Source organism: Desmodus rotundus, chromosome 1 (genome assembly GCF_022682495.2).
Source record: "Desmodus rotundus isolate HL8 chromosome 1, HLdesRot8A.1, whole genome shotgun sequence".
In the NCBI taxonomy this organism is placed as follows: domain Eukaryota; kingdom Metazoa; phylum Chordata; class Mammalia; order Chiroptera; family Phyllostomidae; genus Desmodus; species Desmodus rotundus.
This window is the reverse complement of record NC_071387.1, coordinates 88,464,118-88,486,567: the sequence shown is the minus strand read 5'-3', so window position 1 is coordinate 88,486,567 and position 22,450 is coordinate 88,464,118. Positions and strand designations below refer to the sequence as shown.

Sequence of the window (22,450 nt, the reverse complement as noted above, 5' to 3'; positions counted from 1 at the left end):
TGGTAGCTCCACACTGGTGGAGGAGACCTATTATGTGCATTCAGAAACTCAAGCAAAATCATGACTTGACGTCTTCAACATACTTTCAAGGTCTTTCTTGAAGCTTTCAAGGTCATTCTAAGTGTTGAGATCCTAGACAGTGGGGAGGAAGAAAGAACATGGAATATGCAAAGACACCTTTATATGCTGCACCTGAAAGTGATAAGTTATCACTGCTTCCCACTTCCCTCAGACTAGAATTCAATCACATGATTGTACATGCTATGAAGTGAATTGTGCCCTCCCAAAATTCAGTTTGAAGTCTGTCTTAGTCTATCTGAGCTGCTATAACAGACTACCATAAACTGGGTGGCTTATAAACAAGAGAAATTTGTTTCTCACAGTTCTGGAGGCTGGGAAGCCCAAGATCAAGGCTCCAGCAGATTTGGTGTCTGTTGAAAGCCCACTTACTGGTTTATAGGCATCCTTCTTCTCACTGTGTACTCAAATGGCAGAATGAGTGAGGGAGCTTTTATGAGGGCACTGATCCCATTCATGTGTGCATAGCCCTCATGAACTAATAATCACCCAAAGGCCACCTCTAAATATGACATTAGGTGTTGTGTTTCAACATAAAAATTGTGGGGTGGAACACAAATGTTCAATCCATAGGAAAGCACTAATGCCCAGTGTGACTCTATTTGGAGACAGGACCTATAAAAGCAGTGATGAGGTTAAATGACGCAATAGGGTTGTGTCCCTTATAAGAAGAGACAAAGACACCAAAACTCTCTTCCTCTCTGCTATGTGAGGACACAGTGAAAAAGCATCTGTCTGCAAGCCAGGAAGAGAGTCCTCACTAAGAACCAAGTCAGTTGGCACCTTGGCCTTGGACATCCAGCCTGCAGAAGTGTAAGAAAATAAATTTCTGTTATTTAAGCTTCCAGTGATATTTTGTTATGGTAGCCCAAGCTGATTAGTAAAACACCCAATTAAAAATGTGAAGGAGGCTGGAAAATATAATCTACCTCTGAGTCTAAGAAGTGGAGAATACTCTGAAACCATGCAATGCACTAGATAATTTTTCTCTATAGAAAGTTCCTGAATTGTATAAAAATTGATTTCTAAAATCTCAGCATCATCTGCAAAGGTGTCATAACCATTTTCTCTTCAGTTTGATATAATTAGCTTCCTTATGGAACAGATTCTTATATTATGAAGGACTATTGAGGACTGAAAATATTAGAGGAGTATTTTTCAACTAATATATGACTATCAGCATGTATTAATCGATAATAAAAATTATGATAGATATTATTGCTAACATTTCTTGAGGGCTACTTAGTGGTAGACATGGATATATTGGGGATAATTCGTTCCTAATTGTACTTAAAATGCTGAAGAATGCAATTCATTAGCTTTTGTATCATTTACAGCATATTCAAATTATTCATATAATAATACCCTTTTTTCACAATCTTGTGTTTGAGGAGAAATGGACAGTTAGATCTCATGGTCCCAGGAGTTGAACATAAATTTCTCTGTGCCACCAGGTATTACCTGCAGCACATGAAGATGAACTTGCTGGTATACTGTGAGAGTCAGTGATTACAGATTACTTTAGTGCTCTACAGCAGTATAAAATTGGATGAATTGCTGGTGGTGGTGGTGGTGGTGGTATTCTTGTTTTTATTTGGGTCTAAATCTGGATTCTACTTAGGGTATATTTGTGAGGATTACAAGCTTTGGAATCAATTGAACCAGATTCAGATCCTGGCTTTGACACCTCTACATCATGTTGCTTTGGATAAAGTTACTCAGCCCCACTTTCTTCCAAAATGTTGATAATAACAGTCCCTACCTCTTAGAATTGTCAGGATTAAATGAACTAATATATGATTTAAGTGGGGCATGGAACCTAGTAATAGGCTTAATACATGAAAGACATTACTATCTTTGTAATGAAAATATTAGAGGAGTATTTTTTAACTAATATATGACTATCAGCATGTATTAATTGATAATAAAAATTATGATAGATATTATTGCTAACATTTCTTGAGGGCTACTTAGTGGTAGACATGGATGTATTGAGGATAATTCGTTCCTAATTGTACTTAAAATGCTGATGAATTATTCCTGCAGTGTAGTGTGAATGTGAATATCATCCATCAAAGATTTGAAGGTAGAGGAAAGTTGGAAAACATCAGTCTGGTCGCCAAATAGGAATCATGTCTGTTTAGCATAATGAGTCTTCTAAGAAAGTTATTTTAGAGGATGATGGTGGTGATGATGGCTGGTTTTTATCCCAAAGCATTTGTAATCAGTACAGCAACATTGCAGATAAAGTCAGTGAGATTCCTGCCAATACTGAGGAGCTGGTATTACTCATTGAATTCTTAAAGAAATCCAGTGATGTCACCGTGTTCACACTCAGGAGGCAACTTAAAGATGCAGTTGAGCGACTAGAGTTCCTGATGGACTATGCAGACTTGCCCCGTAAGTCTAATGCCATATATGTACATGTAAAGGTAGATGTATATTTCTATTTTTAAGGAAAGAGTCAGGGAAAGGACAGTTGGCAATCCCACCACTGAGTGTCAAGACTGGGAAAGCTGCTTTCAAGTGCCCCCATGTGTTAAAGACACTCATCACAGGGCCCTGAATCAAACAAAGGGAATCTGATTGTTAGAAATAAAGAAGAAATATCTGGGGATTTGACATCTCGTTCCTGGTGTTCCTGGAAAAGTCACTTCCAAATGCAATCTTTTTATAAATAGGTAGATTTAATTCATCTGTAATCAATAAAATCCCACCTTTGAGGGCAATTTTCTGCATGCCCCTACATATCACTAAAGGAAAGAATTGCTCAGGGTCCCTTCAAGATTTATTAGGCCAAGTTAGAATTTGTAAGGTCCAGGTTCAGAAGGAAAAGTTGATACGCTCTTTATAAGCCAAGTTTCAGAGCTGTTTTCACCTGGAAATACCTGTGAATTACTTGGTGTGCACAATATTTGGGTTGGGGGTGGGGTGATGAAGGAAGAGATATGGATTGGGAGTGAGAAGTAGTTCTCTAACCAACCCCACATATCTCCTGAGCTGTGCCCTTGACCATGTGAGCATACACTGGACTCTCTCATTGTGGTCTCTGTGTCCTAAACTCCAAGGGTCCAGGGGAAGCCAGGATATTTTAACTGACCAGAGCCCTAAGATAAGTAGGTTATCTGGCATTGATATTATTACTGACACTTAACCAAAAGGGAGCATGAGACTCAAATGAATTAAAATAGTTTAAAAATTAGAACAAGAACATCACCCTGGGTTTCTACTCTACTGCCTGGAGAGAAGTAATGATAGAGGTGAGAACATAGGCTTGCAAGTTGATTTGACCTGGGTTTGATATATGCTCTCCAAATTCCAGTGGTATGACCGTGATCACTTTCTTAACTATTTCCCATCTGTAAAAACAAGGATGATAATACTGTCTACCTTCTAGCCTGAGCCTTGTTAAGTGCTGAATAAATGTTGGCTGTCATTCATACATTCATTTTCCACCCCCCATGTCTTTTGACCTCTGTTTTGCATGCTGACCCATGCTGGGCAGTGTCCTGAAGCAGACTGTCTGTGTTTTGCAGAAGAGGACATCAAATTGAACAGCACTCTGTTTCTCTGGCCAGACCAGATTGAAGATGTCTTTGAAAACAGCCGAAATCTGCTCCTTAGCAAGAGGGATCAGGCAGAGATGGACCTCATTAAAAGGTAAAGGAAGTATCTGAGGGTGTTTTAGAAATGACACACAACTTCATAACACACTGCAATTTCCTGGTTCTGTCTGAAACTGAGCCCCCGCCCCACCCCCAGCAATGCATGGGTAAAGACAGAAGACAGTTGGTGGAGAAGAAATTTCCTCTTGTTTCCCTCTAAGGGATGTTCTCTTCAAGCCTCCTTCACTGTAGTAACCCCTGCCAACGCCTTCCCTCCCTGCTTTGAAAAATTGAAATTTAGCTGTGCAGAGAGAAAAAAGACAAAAATAGTGGCATTAATAAGGGCCTTGCAATAGTGATAGCTGAATCATCAGCCTTACTCTGAGACTACAGATCTGTGACATATCAAGACAGAAATAACAAAGGCATGGCAGGAGGCTCAGAAATTGCCTATTGTGACTTCCAGTCAAGATGGTGGTGTAGGTAGACATGCTTCACCTCCATATCAACAATAAGAAGAATCACAACTAAACTCAAAACAAAAACACCCAGAACTGCCAGAAAATTGAACTGTGTGGAAGTCCGACAACCAAGGATCTAAAGAAACCATATTCATCCAGACAGAGAGCCGAGTTAGAGAGGATGCACTGTGGTGCAGACAGGCAGTGATGGTGGCAGAACAGGGGATCCCACATTCATGTGTGGTGGATAAAAATCAGGAGGCATACCTTAAGAGCAAGTGACTCCAGGCACAGAACACATGGAGCAGCCCAGGGTTCCAGCTCTGAGAAAAGAAAGCTTCATAATTTCTGGTTGTAAAAACCAGTGGGGGTTGGGGTGGCAGAAAAAACTGCTGGTAACTCAGGAGAGTCCATTTAGAAGGTCTACACAGTCTTAGAACTTACACAAACCTACCCACTCTGAGAATCTCCACCAGAGCAACCGCTAAAAGGGCTCCAGTTGCATACAGGAAGTGGGTGAAGTGACTAGAAGGAAATGGGGTGAGTGTAAGGCAGGCTTTCAGAAGCCAGGCAGTTGCACTGTCCCCTCTATGACCCCTCCCTCCCCCACAGCACCACAAAGCGGTGAAGTGGGTTGCCCCACCCTGGCGATTATTAGGGTCTTCCCCACACAATTTATAGGTGCCTTTTCTACAATAGGCCATGCTACTAAGACAGAGAATCAAAGCAGCCCTACCTAATACACAGAAACAAACACAGGGAGGCTGCCAGATCGAGGAGACAAAGAAATATGGCCCAAGTGAAAGAACAGAACAAAACCCCAGAAAAAGAACTAAACAAAATGGAGATAGCCAACCTATCAGTGCAGAGTTCAAAACAATGATGATCGGGATGCTCAGGGAACTCACTGAGTATGGCAAAAACATAAGGGAAGAAGAAATAAAGGCTACACTAAGTGAAATAAAGAAAAATCCATAGGGAATGAACAGTGAAGGGAAGGAAACTGGGATTCAAAGCAACAATTTAGAACATAAGGAAGAAATAAACATTCAACCAGAACAGAATGAAGAAACAAGAATTCAAAATATCAAGGAGAGTATAAGAAGATTGTGGGACATCTCCAAATGTAATAACATCCAAATCATAGGGATGCTAGAAGGAGAAGTGGAAGAGCAAGAAATTGAAAACTTATTTGAAAAAATAGTGAAAGAAAACATCCCTAATTTGGTGAAGAACTAGACATACAAGTCCAGGGAAGCACACAAGAGTCCCAAACAAATTGGACCCAAAGAGGACCACACCAACACACTTCCTAATTAAAATGCCAAAGGTTAAACATAAAGAGAGAATCTTAAAAGCAGCAAGAGAAAAGCAGAGAGTTACCTACAAAGAAGTTCCCATTAGACTATCAGCTGATTTCTCAAAAGAAACTTTGCCTGCAGCAAGGGACTGGCAAGAAGTATTCAAAGTGATGAAAAGCAAGGACCTAAACCAAGATTACTCTACCCAGTAAAGCTATCATTTAGAATGGAAAGGCAGATAAAGTGCTTCCCAGACAAGGTAAAGCTAAAAGAGTTCATCATCACCAAGCCATTATTACATGAAATGCTAAAGGAACTTATTTAAGAAAAAGATCAAAATTATGAACATTAAAATGACAACAAACTCACAACTATCAACAACTGAATCTAAAAAATAAAAACAAAAACAAACTAAGCAAACATCTACAACAGGAACAGAATCACAGATAATCATTTGGAGGGTTTTCAGCTGGGAGGGGGAAGAGGGAGAATGGGGGGAAAGTACAGGGATTAAGAAGCATAATTGGTAGGTGCAGAACAGGCAGGGTTATGTTAAGAATAGTATAGAAAATGGAGAAGCCAAAGAACTTATATAAATGACCCATGGACATGAACTAAGGTGGGGATTGCTGGAAAGAAGTGGGGTACTGGGTGGAGGGGGCAAAGGGGGGAAACTGGGACAACTGTAATAGCATAATCTATAAAAATATATTGGTTTTTTTTTAAAGGAGCAAATAGGAGATAGTGAGGCACCTAGAGATAGTCTCAGATGGAAGCCACTATTACCCCTTGGGCTGAGAGGACAATGAGAACTGAAACCATGAAGGAGAAATAATTGTCTAAGAAAAATGCAGCTACTACTACCAGAGACTGAGGCCGAACAGGGAGGGAGAGGAGGAAAAGCCCTGCCACACTCTTCAACCTGAGCTTTCTGTTGGCCAAACTCTGCCTAGATCCAACTGACCAGCAGACTGGGCATCAGCCAAACCAGCACTGAGCCGGTGGAGGAGGGTGGAGAATTAACTAGGGGGTGGGAGTGTGCACAGCAAATGGAGAATAATTAGCACTGAAGCCAAAAATTAATTGCGGCCTGGAAAATATGGTTAAATTTTTCTTGGAGAGAGAATGGGATTGTTGTCACAGAGGATGAATGAATGAATATTGCCCAGCCCTCTTTATAGATTGTTCTCAGGATTAATGCAAAAATGATGAACTTGAAGTTTAAGGGTTCACTAAACAGGGCTGAGCCCAGGGCTGCAGTTTTCTCATTGCTGTTCATCTCACCTACAAACAGTGCTCCTGCTTCCTGGTTAGAAACCAACAATCACTTCCATGCGGGAGACTGTGTGGGGATGAAGAGATTTCTGGATACTGTACTTTTTGCTTAGTTTTGTTGCTAATTTAAAACTGTTTTAAAAATAAAGTCTATGAATTACAAAAATCAGTTCTACTCATTGGGCTCTGGGGAGTGTATCCATTTAGGCAGAGAGAATATTAAGCTGCAGAAGAAAAATAAATGCGTGTGCACATGCATATACCTGTGTGCACACACATACCTTTGGTTGTTACTTTTTTTTGGGGGGGGGGTGTCGTGCAGCAGACCTACGATATATTTTGAAGGAAGCAACTTAATATTTTTACCCTTCAGCCCAAATTACCATTCTACGTAGAAAACCCTGATTTTATCTACTCTATCCCTTTCTTGTGAGCATTTGCTGGGAGGATGGGACATAAAGTTGAGCAGTGGGAGTTTCATGTGTGGAGGGGATAGTAATTTGTATAAATCTTTGTTCATAAATATGTCACAAACTGGGCTGTGTGTGTGTGCTCATGCATGCATGAGTGTGTGTCTTTACTGTGTACATGGTACTTACCCACATCATTTGACATTGTCTAATCTTTCACTATGCCTATGCTGTCTTTGTCACTGTATTAAATTATTAGCAGGCAAACATAATTACATCTATAGATGGAATGGAGCACAGTGTATAGTACAACATCAACAATAAATAATGAAGGAATAAATGATTACTGCCACATTAGCACTGAACAGGACTAGCTGCACAATAGGCAATTTTAAAGTATATTTTATTGATTATATTACTACAGTTGTCCCAATTTTCCCCCTTTGCCCCCTCCACCCAGTACCCCACTTCTTTCCAGCAATCCCCACCTTAGTTCATGTCCATGGGTCATTTATATAAGTTCTTTGGCTTCTCCATTTTCTATACTATTCTTAACATAACCCTGCCTGTTCTGCACCTACCAATTATGCTTCTTAATCCCTGTACTTTCCCCCCATTCTCCCTCTTCCCCCTCCCAGCTGAAAACCCTCCAAATGATTATCTGTGATTCTGTTCCTGTTGTAGATGTTTGCTTAGTTTGTTTTTGTTTTTATTTTTTAGATTCAGTTGTTGATAGTTGTGAGTTTGTTGTCATTTTAATGTTCATAATTTTGATCTTTTTCTTAAATAAGTTCCTTTAGCATTTCATGTAATAATGGCTTGGTGATGATGAACTCTTTTAGCTTTACCTTGTCTGGGAAGCACTTTATCTGCCTTTCCATTCTAAATGATAGCTTTACTGGGTAGAGTAATCTTGGTTTAGGTCCTTGCTTTTCATCACTTTGAATACTTCTTGCCAGTCCCTTGCTGCAGGCAAAGTTTCTTTTGAGAAATCAGCTGATAGTCTAATGGGAACTTCTTTGTAGGTAACTCTCTGCTTTTCTCTTGCTGCTTTTAAGATTCTCTCTTTATGTTTAACCTTTGGCATTTTAATTAGGAAGTGTGTTGGTGTGGTCCTCTTTGGGTCCAATTTGTTTGGGACTCTTGTGTGCTTCCTTGGACTTGTATGTCTAGTTCTTCACCAAATTAGGGATGTTTTCTTTCACTATTTTTTCAAATAAGTTTTCAATTTCTTGCTCTTCCACTTCTCCTTCTAGCATCCCTATGATTTGGATGTTATTACATTTGGAGATGTCCCACAATCTTCTTATACTCTCCTTGATATTTTGAATTCTTGTTTCTTCATTCTGTTCTGGTTGAATGTTTATTTCTTCCTTATGTTCTAAATTGTTGCTTTGAATCCCAGTTTCCTTCCCTTCACTGTTCATTCCCTATGGATTTTTCTTTATTTCACTTAGTGTAGCCTTTATTTCTTCTTCCCTTATGTTTTTGCCATACTCAGTGAGTTCCCTGAGCATCCCGATCATCATTGTTTTGAACTCTGCACTGATAGGTTGGCTATCTCCATTTTGTTTAGTTCTTTTTCTGGGGTTTTGTTCTGTTCTTTCACTTGGGCCATATTTCTTTGTCTCCTCGATCTGGCAGCCTCCCTGTGTTTGTTTCTGTGTATTAGGTAGAGCTGCTTTGATTCTCTGTCTTAGTAGCATGGCCTATTGTAGAAAAGGCACCTATAAATTGTGTGGGGAAGACCCTAATAATCGCCAGGGTGGGGCAACCCACTTCACCGCTTTGTGGCTCTCTGTGGTAATAGGGCTCAGAGAGAGGACAATGCTGGCCACCTGGCTTCTGGAGGTTTGCCTAGTATTCACCCTTTGTGACTGGTGCCCTTCCAGCTATTACCTTGATGCTAAATCCCAGGGGGGTGGGCCTGTGTGTGTTTCAAGTCCATGCAGGCTCTTTAAGTGTAGTCCCCTAAAAATCTGGCAGTTTCTTCCACCACCCCAACCCCCACTGGTTTTTACAACCTGAAGTTACAGGCTTTTATCTTCCTGGTTGTAGAACCCTGGGTTGTACAGCAGTCCTAGGGCTGGGATCTCCTGCTCCCAAGGCACCCCTCCCATATTTATCCACCACACATGAATGGGGGACCACCCATCCACCTTCACTATCTCTCTGCACCATACCACATCTCCACACCTCTCCACCCATCTCCACATCTCCATACCTCCTACCCATCTGGGTAAATATGGCTTCTTTAAATCCTTGTTTGTCAGACTTCCATTGATATTCTGACAGTTCTGGGTGCTATTTGTTTTGAGATCTAGTTGTAATTCTTTCTGTAGTTGTGTGAGGAGTTGAAGCATGTTTACTTCTGCCTCCATCTTGACCAGAAGTTCTCCTATTTGCTCCTTTAACCCTACCCACATCTCATCTATATAGGTAGCCCTGTCATTAAAGTTTGTTTCTTTGAACATTATTATAAATATTTCTTGCCAGAATTCTCCTCAATCCACTTTCTTTAAATCCCTTCATTGTCCTCCCTTAGATTCCAGGTGGTCCCTCCAATACAACTCATTTACTCAACCTAATTTTCTGAATGCCCACTATTTACTAATGATTATATTATTATATGGAATACATGTATGTATATGTTATAGACATGAAAGTCTTTGGAAACTATAATGTGCTAAACAATTATAAGAAATTAAAAATAATAATTCCAATAATAGTGGTATGTTAAGCTAATCAATGAATTTATATACCATTGTCCTCTGGGAAAAATTAAAAACTGCTTTTATCAGAGATTTATCTTTGTATGTGGGTGCTGTATTTGGAGACTCAACAAGAATTTTAATGATGTGAAAAGGCACCCAGCAGCACCTCATTGTGCAGACAGTGGAAAATAAGCTTTTCTACCATTTGTCCCATTCAGTGGCAAGCTCCATAGTCCTGGAAGCATACTGGAATATTCATGATGGACATCTAGGGATGTGAGCTGTTCTTACTATGAGAGTTCAATGGAAAACTGTTTGACATCTTGGGGGAAGAAGGAAAGGTATCTTAGGGAGAGAACCCCAGATTGTATTCTGAGGTTTAAAGTGCAGTGCTTTGCATCTAGTAAGTAATTACTGTTGTGACCACTGAGTGAATGAATGAAACTTTTTCACAGTGAGAATATTCTCCAAAATTAATATCTATCAGAGTCTAAAATCACAGCTTATTAGAAAACAAAAACAAATAAGAATCTGAGAAGCAGGCTGTCTCCATGGCACCTGTTTTTTCTAGCTCTGAGTCTTAAGACCTCAGTGCAAAACAACCGGCGTTGGGCTAACTTCCCTTTTCCCTCTTGTGCTTCTGTCTCCATTCCTGTTCTCCAAGGATACAGAGAACAAAAGCAGCATGGGATTTGGGAGATATAGTAGATAAATATAAGTTCTAAAGAGGAAAGGAACAGGGAACAGAACCCAATGATTGAAAATAGTAGGTGGTAAGGAAGGGGCTCACGTAAGAGGAGACTTGAAGGATGAGAAGGAGCCCATTAAGTGAAGAGGTGGAGAAGAGCAAGTAGCAGGGGATTTTTCTGTACATTAAGCTCAGCATGGAAATGGCTCAGCCATGGGAAGACCTTGGCCTAAGGAGAAGAAAGGCTACAGAATGAGGTTGGAGAGTCAGAGAAGCATGTCCTTGAGGTTATAGTAATGACTTTGAATTCCTTTTTAGGTACAATAGAAAGTAACCTAGGGACCAAAATGAGCTAATTATTTTTTTCTTTTTATGATTTTTCACTTGAATCAGAATCCAAAAATGTCTATGTAATTACATTTGTCTCTGAAATTTCTTCTCCTCTGTGAGTCCTCCTTCATCTTTGTTTTTTCCTTGCAATTTATTTATTAAAGAAACTGGCCATTTGTCCCCAAATCTGGATTTTGCTGATTGCATCTCTGATGTGTCATATAACATGTTCCTCTGTCTTCTTTATTCCTTGTAAATTTTTAATTACTGATTTAACCTTGCTACTGATCTAATCTTTATTCCTGTTCTAATCTGATGGGTAGCAGAGAAAACTTAAGTTTCTTTATGGGCAATAGTATGGCATGCAAATACAAAGAAAAAGCAAGGAGAATCAGCTATGTTAATATGATGGCAAAACCATTAGTGTTCCAAGATGGTTGGTTAGGTGGTCAAAAGAAAGTTAAAGCATTATCAATCCTTATATAGTAAAAACCATAAATAAATAAATAAATAAATAAATAGTGAAACTTGAATAAGGACATAACAGAAGTAAACAATTACATATCAATCATTCTACTCAACAATGAAAAAAAAGCTATTCTTCTTAAATGTCCATAGTATATTTTTTAAAATTAACCATATTTTAGGACTTGAAAAAAATTTTGAAGAAACAGAAATTATATAGGCCACATTTCATTATAATAGTGTGTATTCATTATCTATTGCCACATGGAAAATCATCCCCAAAACTAGCAACTTGTGGGTCAGAAAGCCAGAGGTAGCTTAGCTGTATGCTTCTGGTTCAAGATCTCTCATGAAGTTCCAGTCAGAATGTCAGCCAAGGTTGCATTCTCATCTGAAGGCCTAACTGGATACAGATCCATTGCCAGGCTCACTCACATGATTGTTAGTAGAATTCACTTCCTCACAGGCTGTTTGCCAGAAACTTCCCTCTCTTCCTTGCTACATCAGCCTCTATGTAGAGTAATTTACATGGCAGCTGGCTTCCCATAAGGAGAGACGGAGAGAGATTCCAGTCTTTTTGTAACCTAATATTAGAAGTGACATCTCCTCACTTGTTAGAAGTGAGTTACTTGATCTCTAACCCAAACTGAAGAGGAGCCAAGGTTGAGAGACAATTGCACAGGGTTATAAATACCAGGGGGTCATGGGAAATCTATGGGGAACCTGTCAGAGGCTGCTTACCACACAGTGCAATTAGAAATAAAACCCAATAGCCAGAGGGGAGTGGGGAGGGGACAGTGGGGAGAGGGACTTACAAGAACTACTATAAAGGACACATGGACAAAATCAAGGGGGAGGGTAGAGGTGGGGTGGGGGGGTGGGTTCGGCTGGGGTGGGGTGGAGGGATGGGGAGAAAAGGCAGACAACTATAATTGAATAACAATAAAAATTTTTTTTTAAAAAGAAATAAAACCCAAATCAAACCACTTGAAAATTAACTTTCATAAACTTTTAAGGACAAAAGAACATTAAAACGTCCATAACAGAATTAAGTATTCTTAAGATAATAACCAAATTTATAGTGTGTAACTGTACCTGTTCTCAGTGGCCAGTCCCTTATTCATCCCATGAATATCGATTGTTTGGTTTTTGCCAGACACTGTTCTAAATGCTGGAAATACCAAAAGGAATTAAGGAGATAAAATCTGCATTGACAGAGTTTACAATATAGTGAATGAGAACAAACACTTGTGTCGTGATTATTATGGACCAGGCTCAATTCTGCACATTTTGTTTATGTTAGTTTATTAAATATTAAAGTAAGTACTTTTCCATCCCCATTTTATATATCTGAGGCACACAGAGGTAAAGTGATTTAACCACGGACACATAGCTACTAAGCAGCAAAGTAGGGATTTGAACCTAGCCTGCCTAGTTCTAGAACCTGTCCACTTAACTCTATGTTACTCTACCCCATTATGAAAAGGGAGAAGTAAATTTGAGACCTGCTTTGTTGATGATATGAAGGAAATAAATCTCTGGATAGGTCTTCTCTGGTCAATCTAGCTAAAGTAGCTTCACTTCCATCCACTAGCCACTCTGCCCTCTTTTGTTTTCTTCAGAGCATTTATTATCAGAAATATTTTATTTTTGTCTATGTATGGATTTATCCATTCATTCTTCCATCTATCTGTCTGTCTATCTATCTATGTATCTATCCATCCATCTATGTTTATTGTCCAGCTCTTCCCCAACTAAAATAGAAGCTTCATGAGGGTAGGAAGCCTAGTAGTGTACTCAACAAATACCCTGATGCCTAGAGCAGTTCTTGGAATGTATTAAGTACTTAATAATATGTAATAGATGAATGAATGATATATATATATACTCAATACATTATATATTTAATATAGACTATATATATTTTCTATTACTAGTCTATTCAGACTCCTGTTGGTTTCCTTTCAAAACCATCTACCACATCTCTTTATTTTCTCACTTTACACTGATACTACATAAAACCAGAACTATCTCTGTGTTTGTTTCATTCCTGGCATGAGTCAACTCTTAAATAGCTTTTATTTTTTAACCTAAAGCATCCAGTGTATCATTTACTAGCCTGACAAAGTTGCTCCTTATTAACAAATGAAATTAAAGTCTCCTTCATTGACTATTACAATGTATATGTGTATACACACACACACACATATTTAACCATAGAGGAAAACATCTAAAAGTATTTAACCACCAAACATAGTTTACAGCAGCTATCTCTTGGAGGAAGTATTATAAGTAGTAAGATTATGTATAAATAGATAAATAGATATCTTAGATATAGATATATAAGATATATACATATATATTATATTTTGCCAGGTATAACGCACACTTTTTTTACAGTACTTTTTTTCTTTTTTTTATTGTTATTCAAGTACAGTTTTCTGCCTTTTCCTCCCACCCCAGCCCTCCGCACCTCCCTCCCCTGTTTCCACTCCCCGTTGTTATTGTCCATGTGTCCTTTATAATTGTTCCTGCAAACCCTTCACCCTTTTCCCCTGAAATTCCCTCCCCTGTTCCCTCTGGTCACTGTCAGCCTGTTCTCAATTTCAGTGTCTTTGGTTATATTTTGCTTGCTTGTTTGTTTTGTTTATTAGGTTCCTGTTAAAGGTGAGATCATATGGTATTTGTCCCTCATCACCTGGCTTATTTCACTTACCATAATGCTTTCCAGTTCCATCCATGCTGTCGCAAAGGGTAGGAGCTCCTTCTTTCTTTTTTTTTTTTTTTTTTTTTTTGCATTTTTTTTTTATTGTTATGCAATTACAGTTGTATGCCTTTTCTCCCCATCCCTCTACCCCACCCCAGGTGAACCCACCTCCCTCCCCCCTCTCCACCCTCCCCCTTGGTTTTGTCCATGTGTCCTTTATAGTAGTTCCTGTAATACCCTCTTTCCACTATCCCCGCCCCCACCCCCCACCCCCGCCCTGGCTATTGTTAGATTGTTCTTAACTTCAATGTCTCTGGTTATATTTTGTTTGCTTTTTTCTTCTATTGCTTATGTTCCAGTTAAAGGTGAGATCATATGGTACTTGTCCCTCACTTCCTGGCTTATTTCACTTAGCATAATGCTCTCCAGTTTCATCCATGCTGTTGCAAAGGGTATAAGCTCCTTCTTTCTCTCTGCTGCGTAGAATTCCATTGTGTAAATATACCATAGTTTTTGGATCCACTCGTTTGCTGATGGGCACTTAGGTTGCTTCCAGTACTTGGCTATTGTAAATTGTGCTGCTATGAACATTGGGGTGCACAGATTCTTTTGGATTGGTGTTTCAGTGTTCTTAGGGTATAATCCCAGCAGCGGAATTACTGGGTCAAAGGGCAGTTCCATTTTGAGTTTTCTGAGGAAATTCCATATTGTTTTCCACAGTGGCATCACCAGTCTGCATTCCCACCAACAGTGCACAAGGGTTCCCTTTTCTCCACATCCTCTCCAACATTTGTTTGTGGATTTGTTTATGTTGGCCATTCTGACTGGTGTGAGATGATACCTCCTTGTGGTTTTAATTTGCATCTCTCTGATGGCTAGTGATGCTGAGCATCTTTTCATATGTCTCTGGGCCCTCTGTATGTCTTCCTTGGAGAAGTGTCTGTTCAAGTCCTTTGCCCATTTTTTAATTGGGTTGTTTGTCTTCCTGGAGTGGAGTCGAGTGAGTTCTTTATATATTTTGGAGATCAGGCCCTTGTCTGAGGTATCGTTGGCAAATATGTTTTCCCATACTGTTGGTACTCTTTGTAATTTGGTGCTGTTTTCTTTAGCCATGCAGAAGCTTTTTATTTTGATGAGTTCCCATTTGTTTATTCTTTCCTTTATGTCCCTTGCTTTAGGGGATGTGTCTGTGAGGATGTTGCTGCGTGGAATGTCTGAGATTTTCCTGCCAATGTTTTCCTCAAGGACTTTTATGGTGTTACGGATTATATTTAAGTCTTTTATCCATCTTGAGTTTATTTTCATGTATGGCGTAAGTTGGTGATCGAGTTTCATTTTTTTGCACGTAGCTGTCCAGATCTCCCAACACCATCTGTTGAAGAGGCTGTCTTTGCTCCATTTTATGCTCCTGCCTCCTTTGTCAAATATTAATTGATCGTATAGACTTGAGTTTATTTCTGGGCTCTCTATTCTGTTCCATTGGTCTATGTGCCTGTTTTTATGCCAGTACCAGGCTGTTTTGATTACAGTGGCCTTGTAATACAGTTTGATATCAGGTATTGTGATCCCTCCTGCTTTGTTTTTCTTTCTCAAAATTGCTGCAGCTATTCGAGGTCGTTTATGGTTCCATATGAATTTCTGCAATGTTTGTTCTATATCTGTGAAATATGTCATGGGTACTCTAATAGGGATTGCATTGAATCTATAAATTGCTTTGGGTAGTATGGCCATTTTGATAATGTTGATTCTTCCAATCCATGAACATGGTACATGCTTCCATTTGTTTGTGTCTTCCTTAATTTCTTTCTTCAGTGTTGTGTAGTTTTCTGAGTACAGGTCTTTTACCTCCTTGGTTAGGTTTATTCCTAGGTACTTTATTTTTCTTGTTGCTATATCGAATGGGATTTTTTTCCTGATTTCTGTTTCTGCAGTTTCGTTGCTGGTGTACAGGAATGCCTTTGATTTCTGGGTATTGACTCTGTATCCAGCTGTTTTGCCAAATTCATTTATTAGGTCGAGTAGTTTTTGAGTGGAGTCTATAGGGTTTTCCATGTACACTATCATGTCGTCTGCAAACAGTGACAGTTTCATTTCCTCCTTTCCAATTTGGATGCCTTTTATTGCTTTTTCTTGTCTGATTGCTGTGGCTAGGACTTCCAATACTATGTTGAATAGGAGTGGTGAGAGAGGGCATCCTTGTCTAGTTCCTGATCTTAGTGGGAAAGCTCTAAGTTTTTGTCCATTGAGTGTGATGTTGGCTGTAGGTCTCTCATATATGGCCTTAATTATGTTGAGGACTGCTCCCTTTATTCCCACTTTGCTGAGTGTTTTTATCAGAAATGGGTGCTGTATCTTATCAAATGCTTTTTCCGCATCTATTGATATGATCATGTGATTTTTGTCTTTGCTGTTGTTGATGTGATGTATTATGTTTATTGATTTGCGAATATTGTACCATCCTTGCATCCCTGGGATGAATCCCACTTGGTCATGGTGGATGATCTTTTTAATATATTGCTGGATGCGGTTTGCTAATATTTTGTTGAGAATTTTAGCGTCTATGTTCATCAGCGATATTGGCCTGAAGTTTTCTTTCTTCGTTGTGTCTTTATCTGGTTTTGGGATTAGGATGATGTTGGCTTCATAAAAAGAGTTTGGGAGTCTTCCATCAGTTTGGATTTTTTCGAATAGTCTGTGAAGGATAGGGGTTAGTTCTTCCTTAAATGCTTTGTAGAAATCTCCTGTGAAACCATCTGGTCCAGGGCTTTTGTGTGATGGGAGTTTCTTGATGACTGCTTCAATTTCCTTTGCTGATATTGGTCTGTTCAGGTTTTCTGCTTCTTCTTCATTCAGTTTTGGAAGATTATATTTTTCTAGAAATGTGTCCATTTCATCTAGGTTTTCAAATTTCTTAGCATACAGGTCTTCATAGTAATTTCTTACGATCCTTTGTATTTCTGTGGTATCAGTTGTAATCTCTCCACTTTCATTTCTAATTCTGTTTATTTGGATCCTCTCTCTTTTCTTTTTGATGAGCCTACTTAAAGGCTTGTCGATTTTGTTTATCTTTTCAAAGAACCAGCTCCTGGATTCATTGATCCTTACAATTGTGCTTTTAGTCTCTATGTCATTTAGTTCTGCTCTGATCTTGGTTATTTCCTTCCTTCTGCTTGCTCTGGGCTGTCTTTGTTGTTGTTCCTCCAGTTCTTGTAGGCATAGGGTTAGGTTGTTTGTTTGAACTGTTTCTAACTTCTTAAGGTAGGCCTGTATTGCTATGAACTTCCCTCTCAGGACTGCCTTTGCTGTGTCCCATAGGTTTTGGGTTGTTGTGAGTTCGTTTTCATTTGTTTCCAGGAAGTTTTTGATTTCTTCCCTAATCTTGTTCTTGACCCATTCATTGTTTAATAGCATGCTATTCAGTCTCCATGCTTTTGAGTGTTTTGGGTTTTTACCCTTGGCGTTGGTTTCTAGTTTCAGACCCTTGTGGTCAGAGAAGATGCTTGATATGATTTCAATTTTCTTGAATTTGTTGAGGCTTGCTTTGTGTCCTATCATGTGGTCTATCTTTGAAAAAGTTCCATGGACACTTGAAAAGAACGTGTATTTTGCTTCTTTGGGATGAAAAGCTCTGTATATATCAGTTAAGTCCATTTCCTCTAAGGTATTGTTAAGTGACACAATATCTTTGTTGATCTTTTGTTTGGAAGACCTGTCCATTTTTGATAGTGGGGTGTTAAAATCCCCTACTATAATTGTGTTGCTGTCAATATCTTTCTTGAAATCCTCCAATATTTTCTTTATGTATTTGGGTGCTCCTATGTTGGGTGCATATATATTTACAATGTTTATGTCTTCTTGGTGGATTCTTCCTTTGAGTATTATGAAGTGACCTTCTGGGTCTCTCTTTATGGCCCTTCTTTGGAAGTCTATTTTGTCAGATATGAGTATTGCTACCCCTGCTTTTTTTTCCTGTCCGTTTGCTTGGAAAATTTGTTTCCAGCCCTTCATTTTCAGTCTGTGTAAGTCTTTTGTCCTGAGATGGGTCTCTTGTAGGCAGCATATGTGTGGGTCATGTTTTCTTATCCATTCAGCTGTTCTATGTCTTTTGATTGGAGCATTTAATCCATTTACGTTTAAGGTTATTATCGATAGGTAGTTATTCATTGCCATTATTTCCTACCTGTGTTCCTCTGTCTTTCTCTTTTCCTTCCTTTCCTTAAAGCAGTCCCTTTAGCATCTCTTGCAGAGCTGGTTTGATGGAGCTGTATTCTTTTAGACTTTTTTTGTCTGGGAAACTCTTTATTTGGTCTTCTATCTTGATTGAGAGCCTTGCTGGGTAAAGTAGTCTTGGTTGCAGGCCTCTGGTTCTCAGTACTTGGAATATTTTTTGCCATTCTCTTCTGGCTTGGAGCGTTTCCATTGAGAAGTCAGTTGCTAACCTTATTGGGGCTCCCTTGTATGTTACTTCCTTTTTCTCCCTTGCTGCCTTTAAGATCCTCTCTTTGTCTTGGAAATTTGTCATTTTAATTATGATGTGTCTTGCAGTGGGTCTCTTTGGGTTCCTCTTGCTTGGGACTCTCTGTGTTTCCTGGATTTGGGTGACTTTTTCTCTCCTCAGATTAGGGAAATTTTCCATCATTACTTTTTCAAACAGATTTTCTATCACTTGCTCTTCTTCTTCTCCTTCTGGTATTCCTATTATACGGATATTGTTACGTTTCATGTTGTCCTGCATTTCCCTTATTGCCTCTTCATTCTTTCTGAGCCTCTTTTCCTTTTCTTGCTCCTTCTGGGTGTTTTTTTCTACTTTATCCTCCAGCTCGCTGATCCGATCCTCTGCTTCATCAAGTCTGCTTTTAATTCCTTCTACTGTGTTCTTCAATTCAGAAATTGTATTCTTCATTTCCGCTTGGCTCTTGTTGATATTTTCTATTTCCTTTTTCATGTTGATATAGTTTGCAGTGAGTTCATTGTAGTTTCCTTGTAGTTTCTGGTAGTTCTCTTTGAGCTCAGAGAGCTCAGTGAGTTTCCTGATGACCATTGCTTTGAACTCAGTATCTGATAGTTGACTTGCCTCTTTTTCGGTTAGTATTCTTTCTGAGACTTCCTCCTTTCCTTTCATTTGGGAATTGTTTCTTTGTCTTCCCATTGTTTGTGAGGCTCTTCTTGTTGGCCTCTGCATCTTAAATTGCTTTGTTCTGACTCCCTGGATTTATGATGTGAACTTCTATGGTAGAATGCCAATGGGATTCGGTGGTGCTGTCTCCTTACTCTCCTGTGCTCACTGGTCTTGAGCTGACGTTTATGTGTTTAACACGGTCTAACTCTAGTCTTTTCAGCACTCCAGGTTTTATTGTCTCACCTGTGGGAAAAAGAGAAAGGGGGGGGGCGAAAGAAAAGAAAAAAAAACACACACACACACACACACAAAACAAACCAAAAGAAAGATGGGAAGGAGGGAAAAAGGAAATAGGAAAGGAGGAAAGGAAGGAAGGAGGGAAGAAGGAATAAAGAAAGATCGGAGGCAAGATAAGAAGGAATTTTAGCAAAAATTAAAACATAGCAATAGATAAAAGAAGGCAGGAAGAAGACATAAAAATGGTAAAGGATGGGAGGAAGAAGGAATGAAAAAAAAGAAAAAAAGAGAGAGGAAGAAGGAATTCAGGGGGAAAGGAAAAAAAAGAAAAAGGATAAAAAAAAAAACCTTCTGTTGGCTTTAAACCGGTCAGGTTATTTCTGCTGGTGTCCTGTCTGTGCAACGGGAGGGGGTGGTTGGAAGGATTGGTTTCACTTTTCTCTCTTCCTGGGTCACACTCTTCGCTGTTTTGTAGGTGTGGTCCCTGGCAGTCAATCAGTCCGTTGATCAGCCAATCCAGCCGCTTTGGCTTGTGATGCGTGCGCGAGCAGCAGGGGAATCCAGCCGCTTTGGGTCTGTGACGTTATTTTGTGCCCTGAGCGCGCAGCCGGCGGACCAATCCAGCCACCAGGGCTTGGAACGCTGGCGCGCAGGTGGCGGATTCAGCCGCCTTGGGGTTAGGACACTCGCCAGCAGCTTTGTATTTAGAAAACAGGCACCCAGCCGGCCCTGTGCTTGGTGAGCGCGCGCAGCCCGCTGAGCCACAGGCTCTGTGCTTGGGGGCCCGATCCAGCCGCCCTGGGCTTGAGTCTCTCGGGCGGGCGGGCCGCCCTGGGACTGAATCACGCGGCACTCGGTTCCGAGGTTTTGGGCCTGTGGGTGGAGCAGCTAGACTCTGCTCCAAATTATCTCGGAGGTTTCAGGTGTGGGCGCCCCTCCGGGGTTTCAAGTGTGGGTCCCGTTCGCTAATCTGCGCGCGCTCGACCGGACCTCAGGTGAGCGTAGCAGTCCAGGGGTGGAGGGGGAGGGGTGCCAGGGGCCTCGGCTACTACCGAGAGTTCTCTAATTAGCCCCTGAGTGTCTCTATTTTCTTTTTCTTTTTGAGAAATTCCTCCTTTTCAAGCCCCCCTGGTCTAATCAAGCACCTGGCTGCTCACAGCGCAGCCTGGCCCTCTCCCAAGACTCCTGCCGCAGCCCCTGCGCCAGGGCTGGCGCTTCTGCCGCCCTTGTACCGCGCGGTCCTGGGTCCCGTGGACCTTATTGTCCTTCAGCACTCTTCTTACCGTCAGATCTTTCAGTGTCCTCTATCTTTGGTCTCTGATCTTCGTATATGCTGGAATACTGTTGGCTGTTCGCTCTGCTCCTCAGATCAGCTAAGTATTTCCCTGGCATTGAGGGGAAGTGGACTCCGCTCCCACCTATGTTGCCGCCATCTTGGCCTGTTGCCAGGAGCTCCTTCTTTCTTTCTGCTGCATAGAATTCCATTGTGTAAATGTACCATAATTTTTTGATCTGTTCATTTACTGATGGGCACTTAGGTTGCTTCCAGCACTTGACTATTGTAAATTGTGCTGCTATGAACATTGGGGTGCATAGGTTCTTTTGGATTGGTTTTCAGGGTTCTTAGGATATAATCCTAGAAGTGGAATTTCTGGGTCAAAAGGCAGTTCAATTTTTAGTTTTCTGAGGAAATTCCATACTGTTTTCTATAGTGGTTGCCCCAGTCTGCAATCCCACCAACAGTGCACTAGTGTTCCCTTCTCCCCACAACCTCTCCAACACTTGCTGTTTGTTACACACACATTTTTGACCAAATTTTTTAGGGAAAAATGAGGATGCATATTATACATGGGTAGTACCTGAAATACCTTGTATTTATTCTTGGGTTTTGTAATTATTTGTCATATAACATTTCTTGTACAATAATATGTTCAAAAATAAATGCTAAAATTCCTTTATAATACAAAAAACAAGTATCTAAATATAAATGAATAAAAAGTTGAATTAAAAAAATTAAAACAAAAGATTTTTTCCTGAAAGTTTGGGCCAAAAATGTGGGTGCACATTATACATGGCAAAATATGGTGTCTGTGTGTGTGTGTGTGAATATATTTATATTCATGAGATCAGATCATGGGTGAACAATGCTATGATTTTGAAAATCACAATGGAAAGTCTAAATGTGAGGGGTCTGTCTTTACTTTCAGGTGCTCAGAATTTGAGTTGAAACTTGAGGGCTACAACAAAGAGCTAGAAGGCTTTAGAAAACGTGAAGTGATGACTACAGAAGAAATGAAGAACAATGTTGAAAAACTTCATGAACTTTCCAAGAACCTAGATCAGGCACTGGTGGAATTTGAGGTTCGGGGTCTCAGGGTGGGGACTTATGACTCTATACTGTTCTGTTGGTTCTGGTCTTTGGTTTTGTATTTTCATAACATCACCTGTCAGCTGGATAGTATTGATTGACGGATGGACCAGTTCTTTCATTGGTACTTTCAGCTACCTTTTTATACACTCCTACATTATACTAGCTTTTTCATTAGTCATTGAGTTTGGACGCAGGGAAGAAATTATAATAGAGTAATATAGAATAATTGCTCACATGTATTGAGAATTCATTGTGTCCAACAATGTACAAAGGACTTCATATGTGCTATATCACTTCATACCATAACAAAACTTGGGGGTAGATATTGTTATTATCTCCATTTATCCCTATTTAAAATGAGAGAACTAAGACTTGGAGAAGCTAAGTACTTTCCCTGAAGGTCAACTAGTAAGTTCCTTAGCCATTACACTTCTTACCTTTGAGGCAAGTCAACACAAGAAGGTAACATCATGTAAACAGCAAATATACACATGAAAATTGTGAAAATGGGGTTATGGACATGTTACAGTGGGAATAAAATTGGTGGAGCAAGTAGCAAATTATCCTCGAGTTTTACCAAGCTAGATCTCAGATGCCATGGCCTTCAGAGGTGCAAAGGGCCTTCCTGATTGAGTCCACACCTTATTTTCCTCTCTTGCTAACAAGCATCTTCCCAACTTTGTTTTAAA

The 22,450-nt window shown here is 39.9% G+C and overlaps 1 protein-coding gene across 1 annotated transcript in view; it reads left to right on the top strand.

Moving 5' to 3' along the window:
- The window catches only part of DNAH3 (dynein axonemal heavy chain 3), a 239,369-nt gene that overhangs the window by 46,023 nt on the left and 170,896 nt on the right, over positions 1-22,450 (top strand). The window contains exons 14-16 of the mRNA XM_024560497.3: positions 2,294-2,478; positions 3,615-3,738; positions 21,598-21,751. Coding sequence (XP_024416265.2) covers positions 2,294-2,478; positions 3,615-3,738; positions 21,598-21,751 — 463 coding nt within the window. The remainder of the gene's footprint in view (positions 1-2,293; positions 2,479-3,614; positions 3,739-21,597; positions 21,752-22,450) is intronic.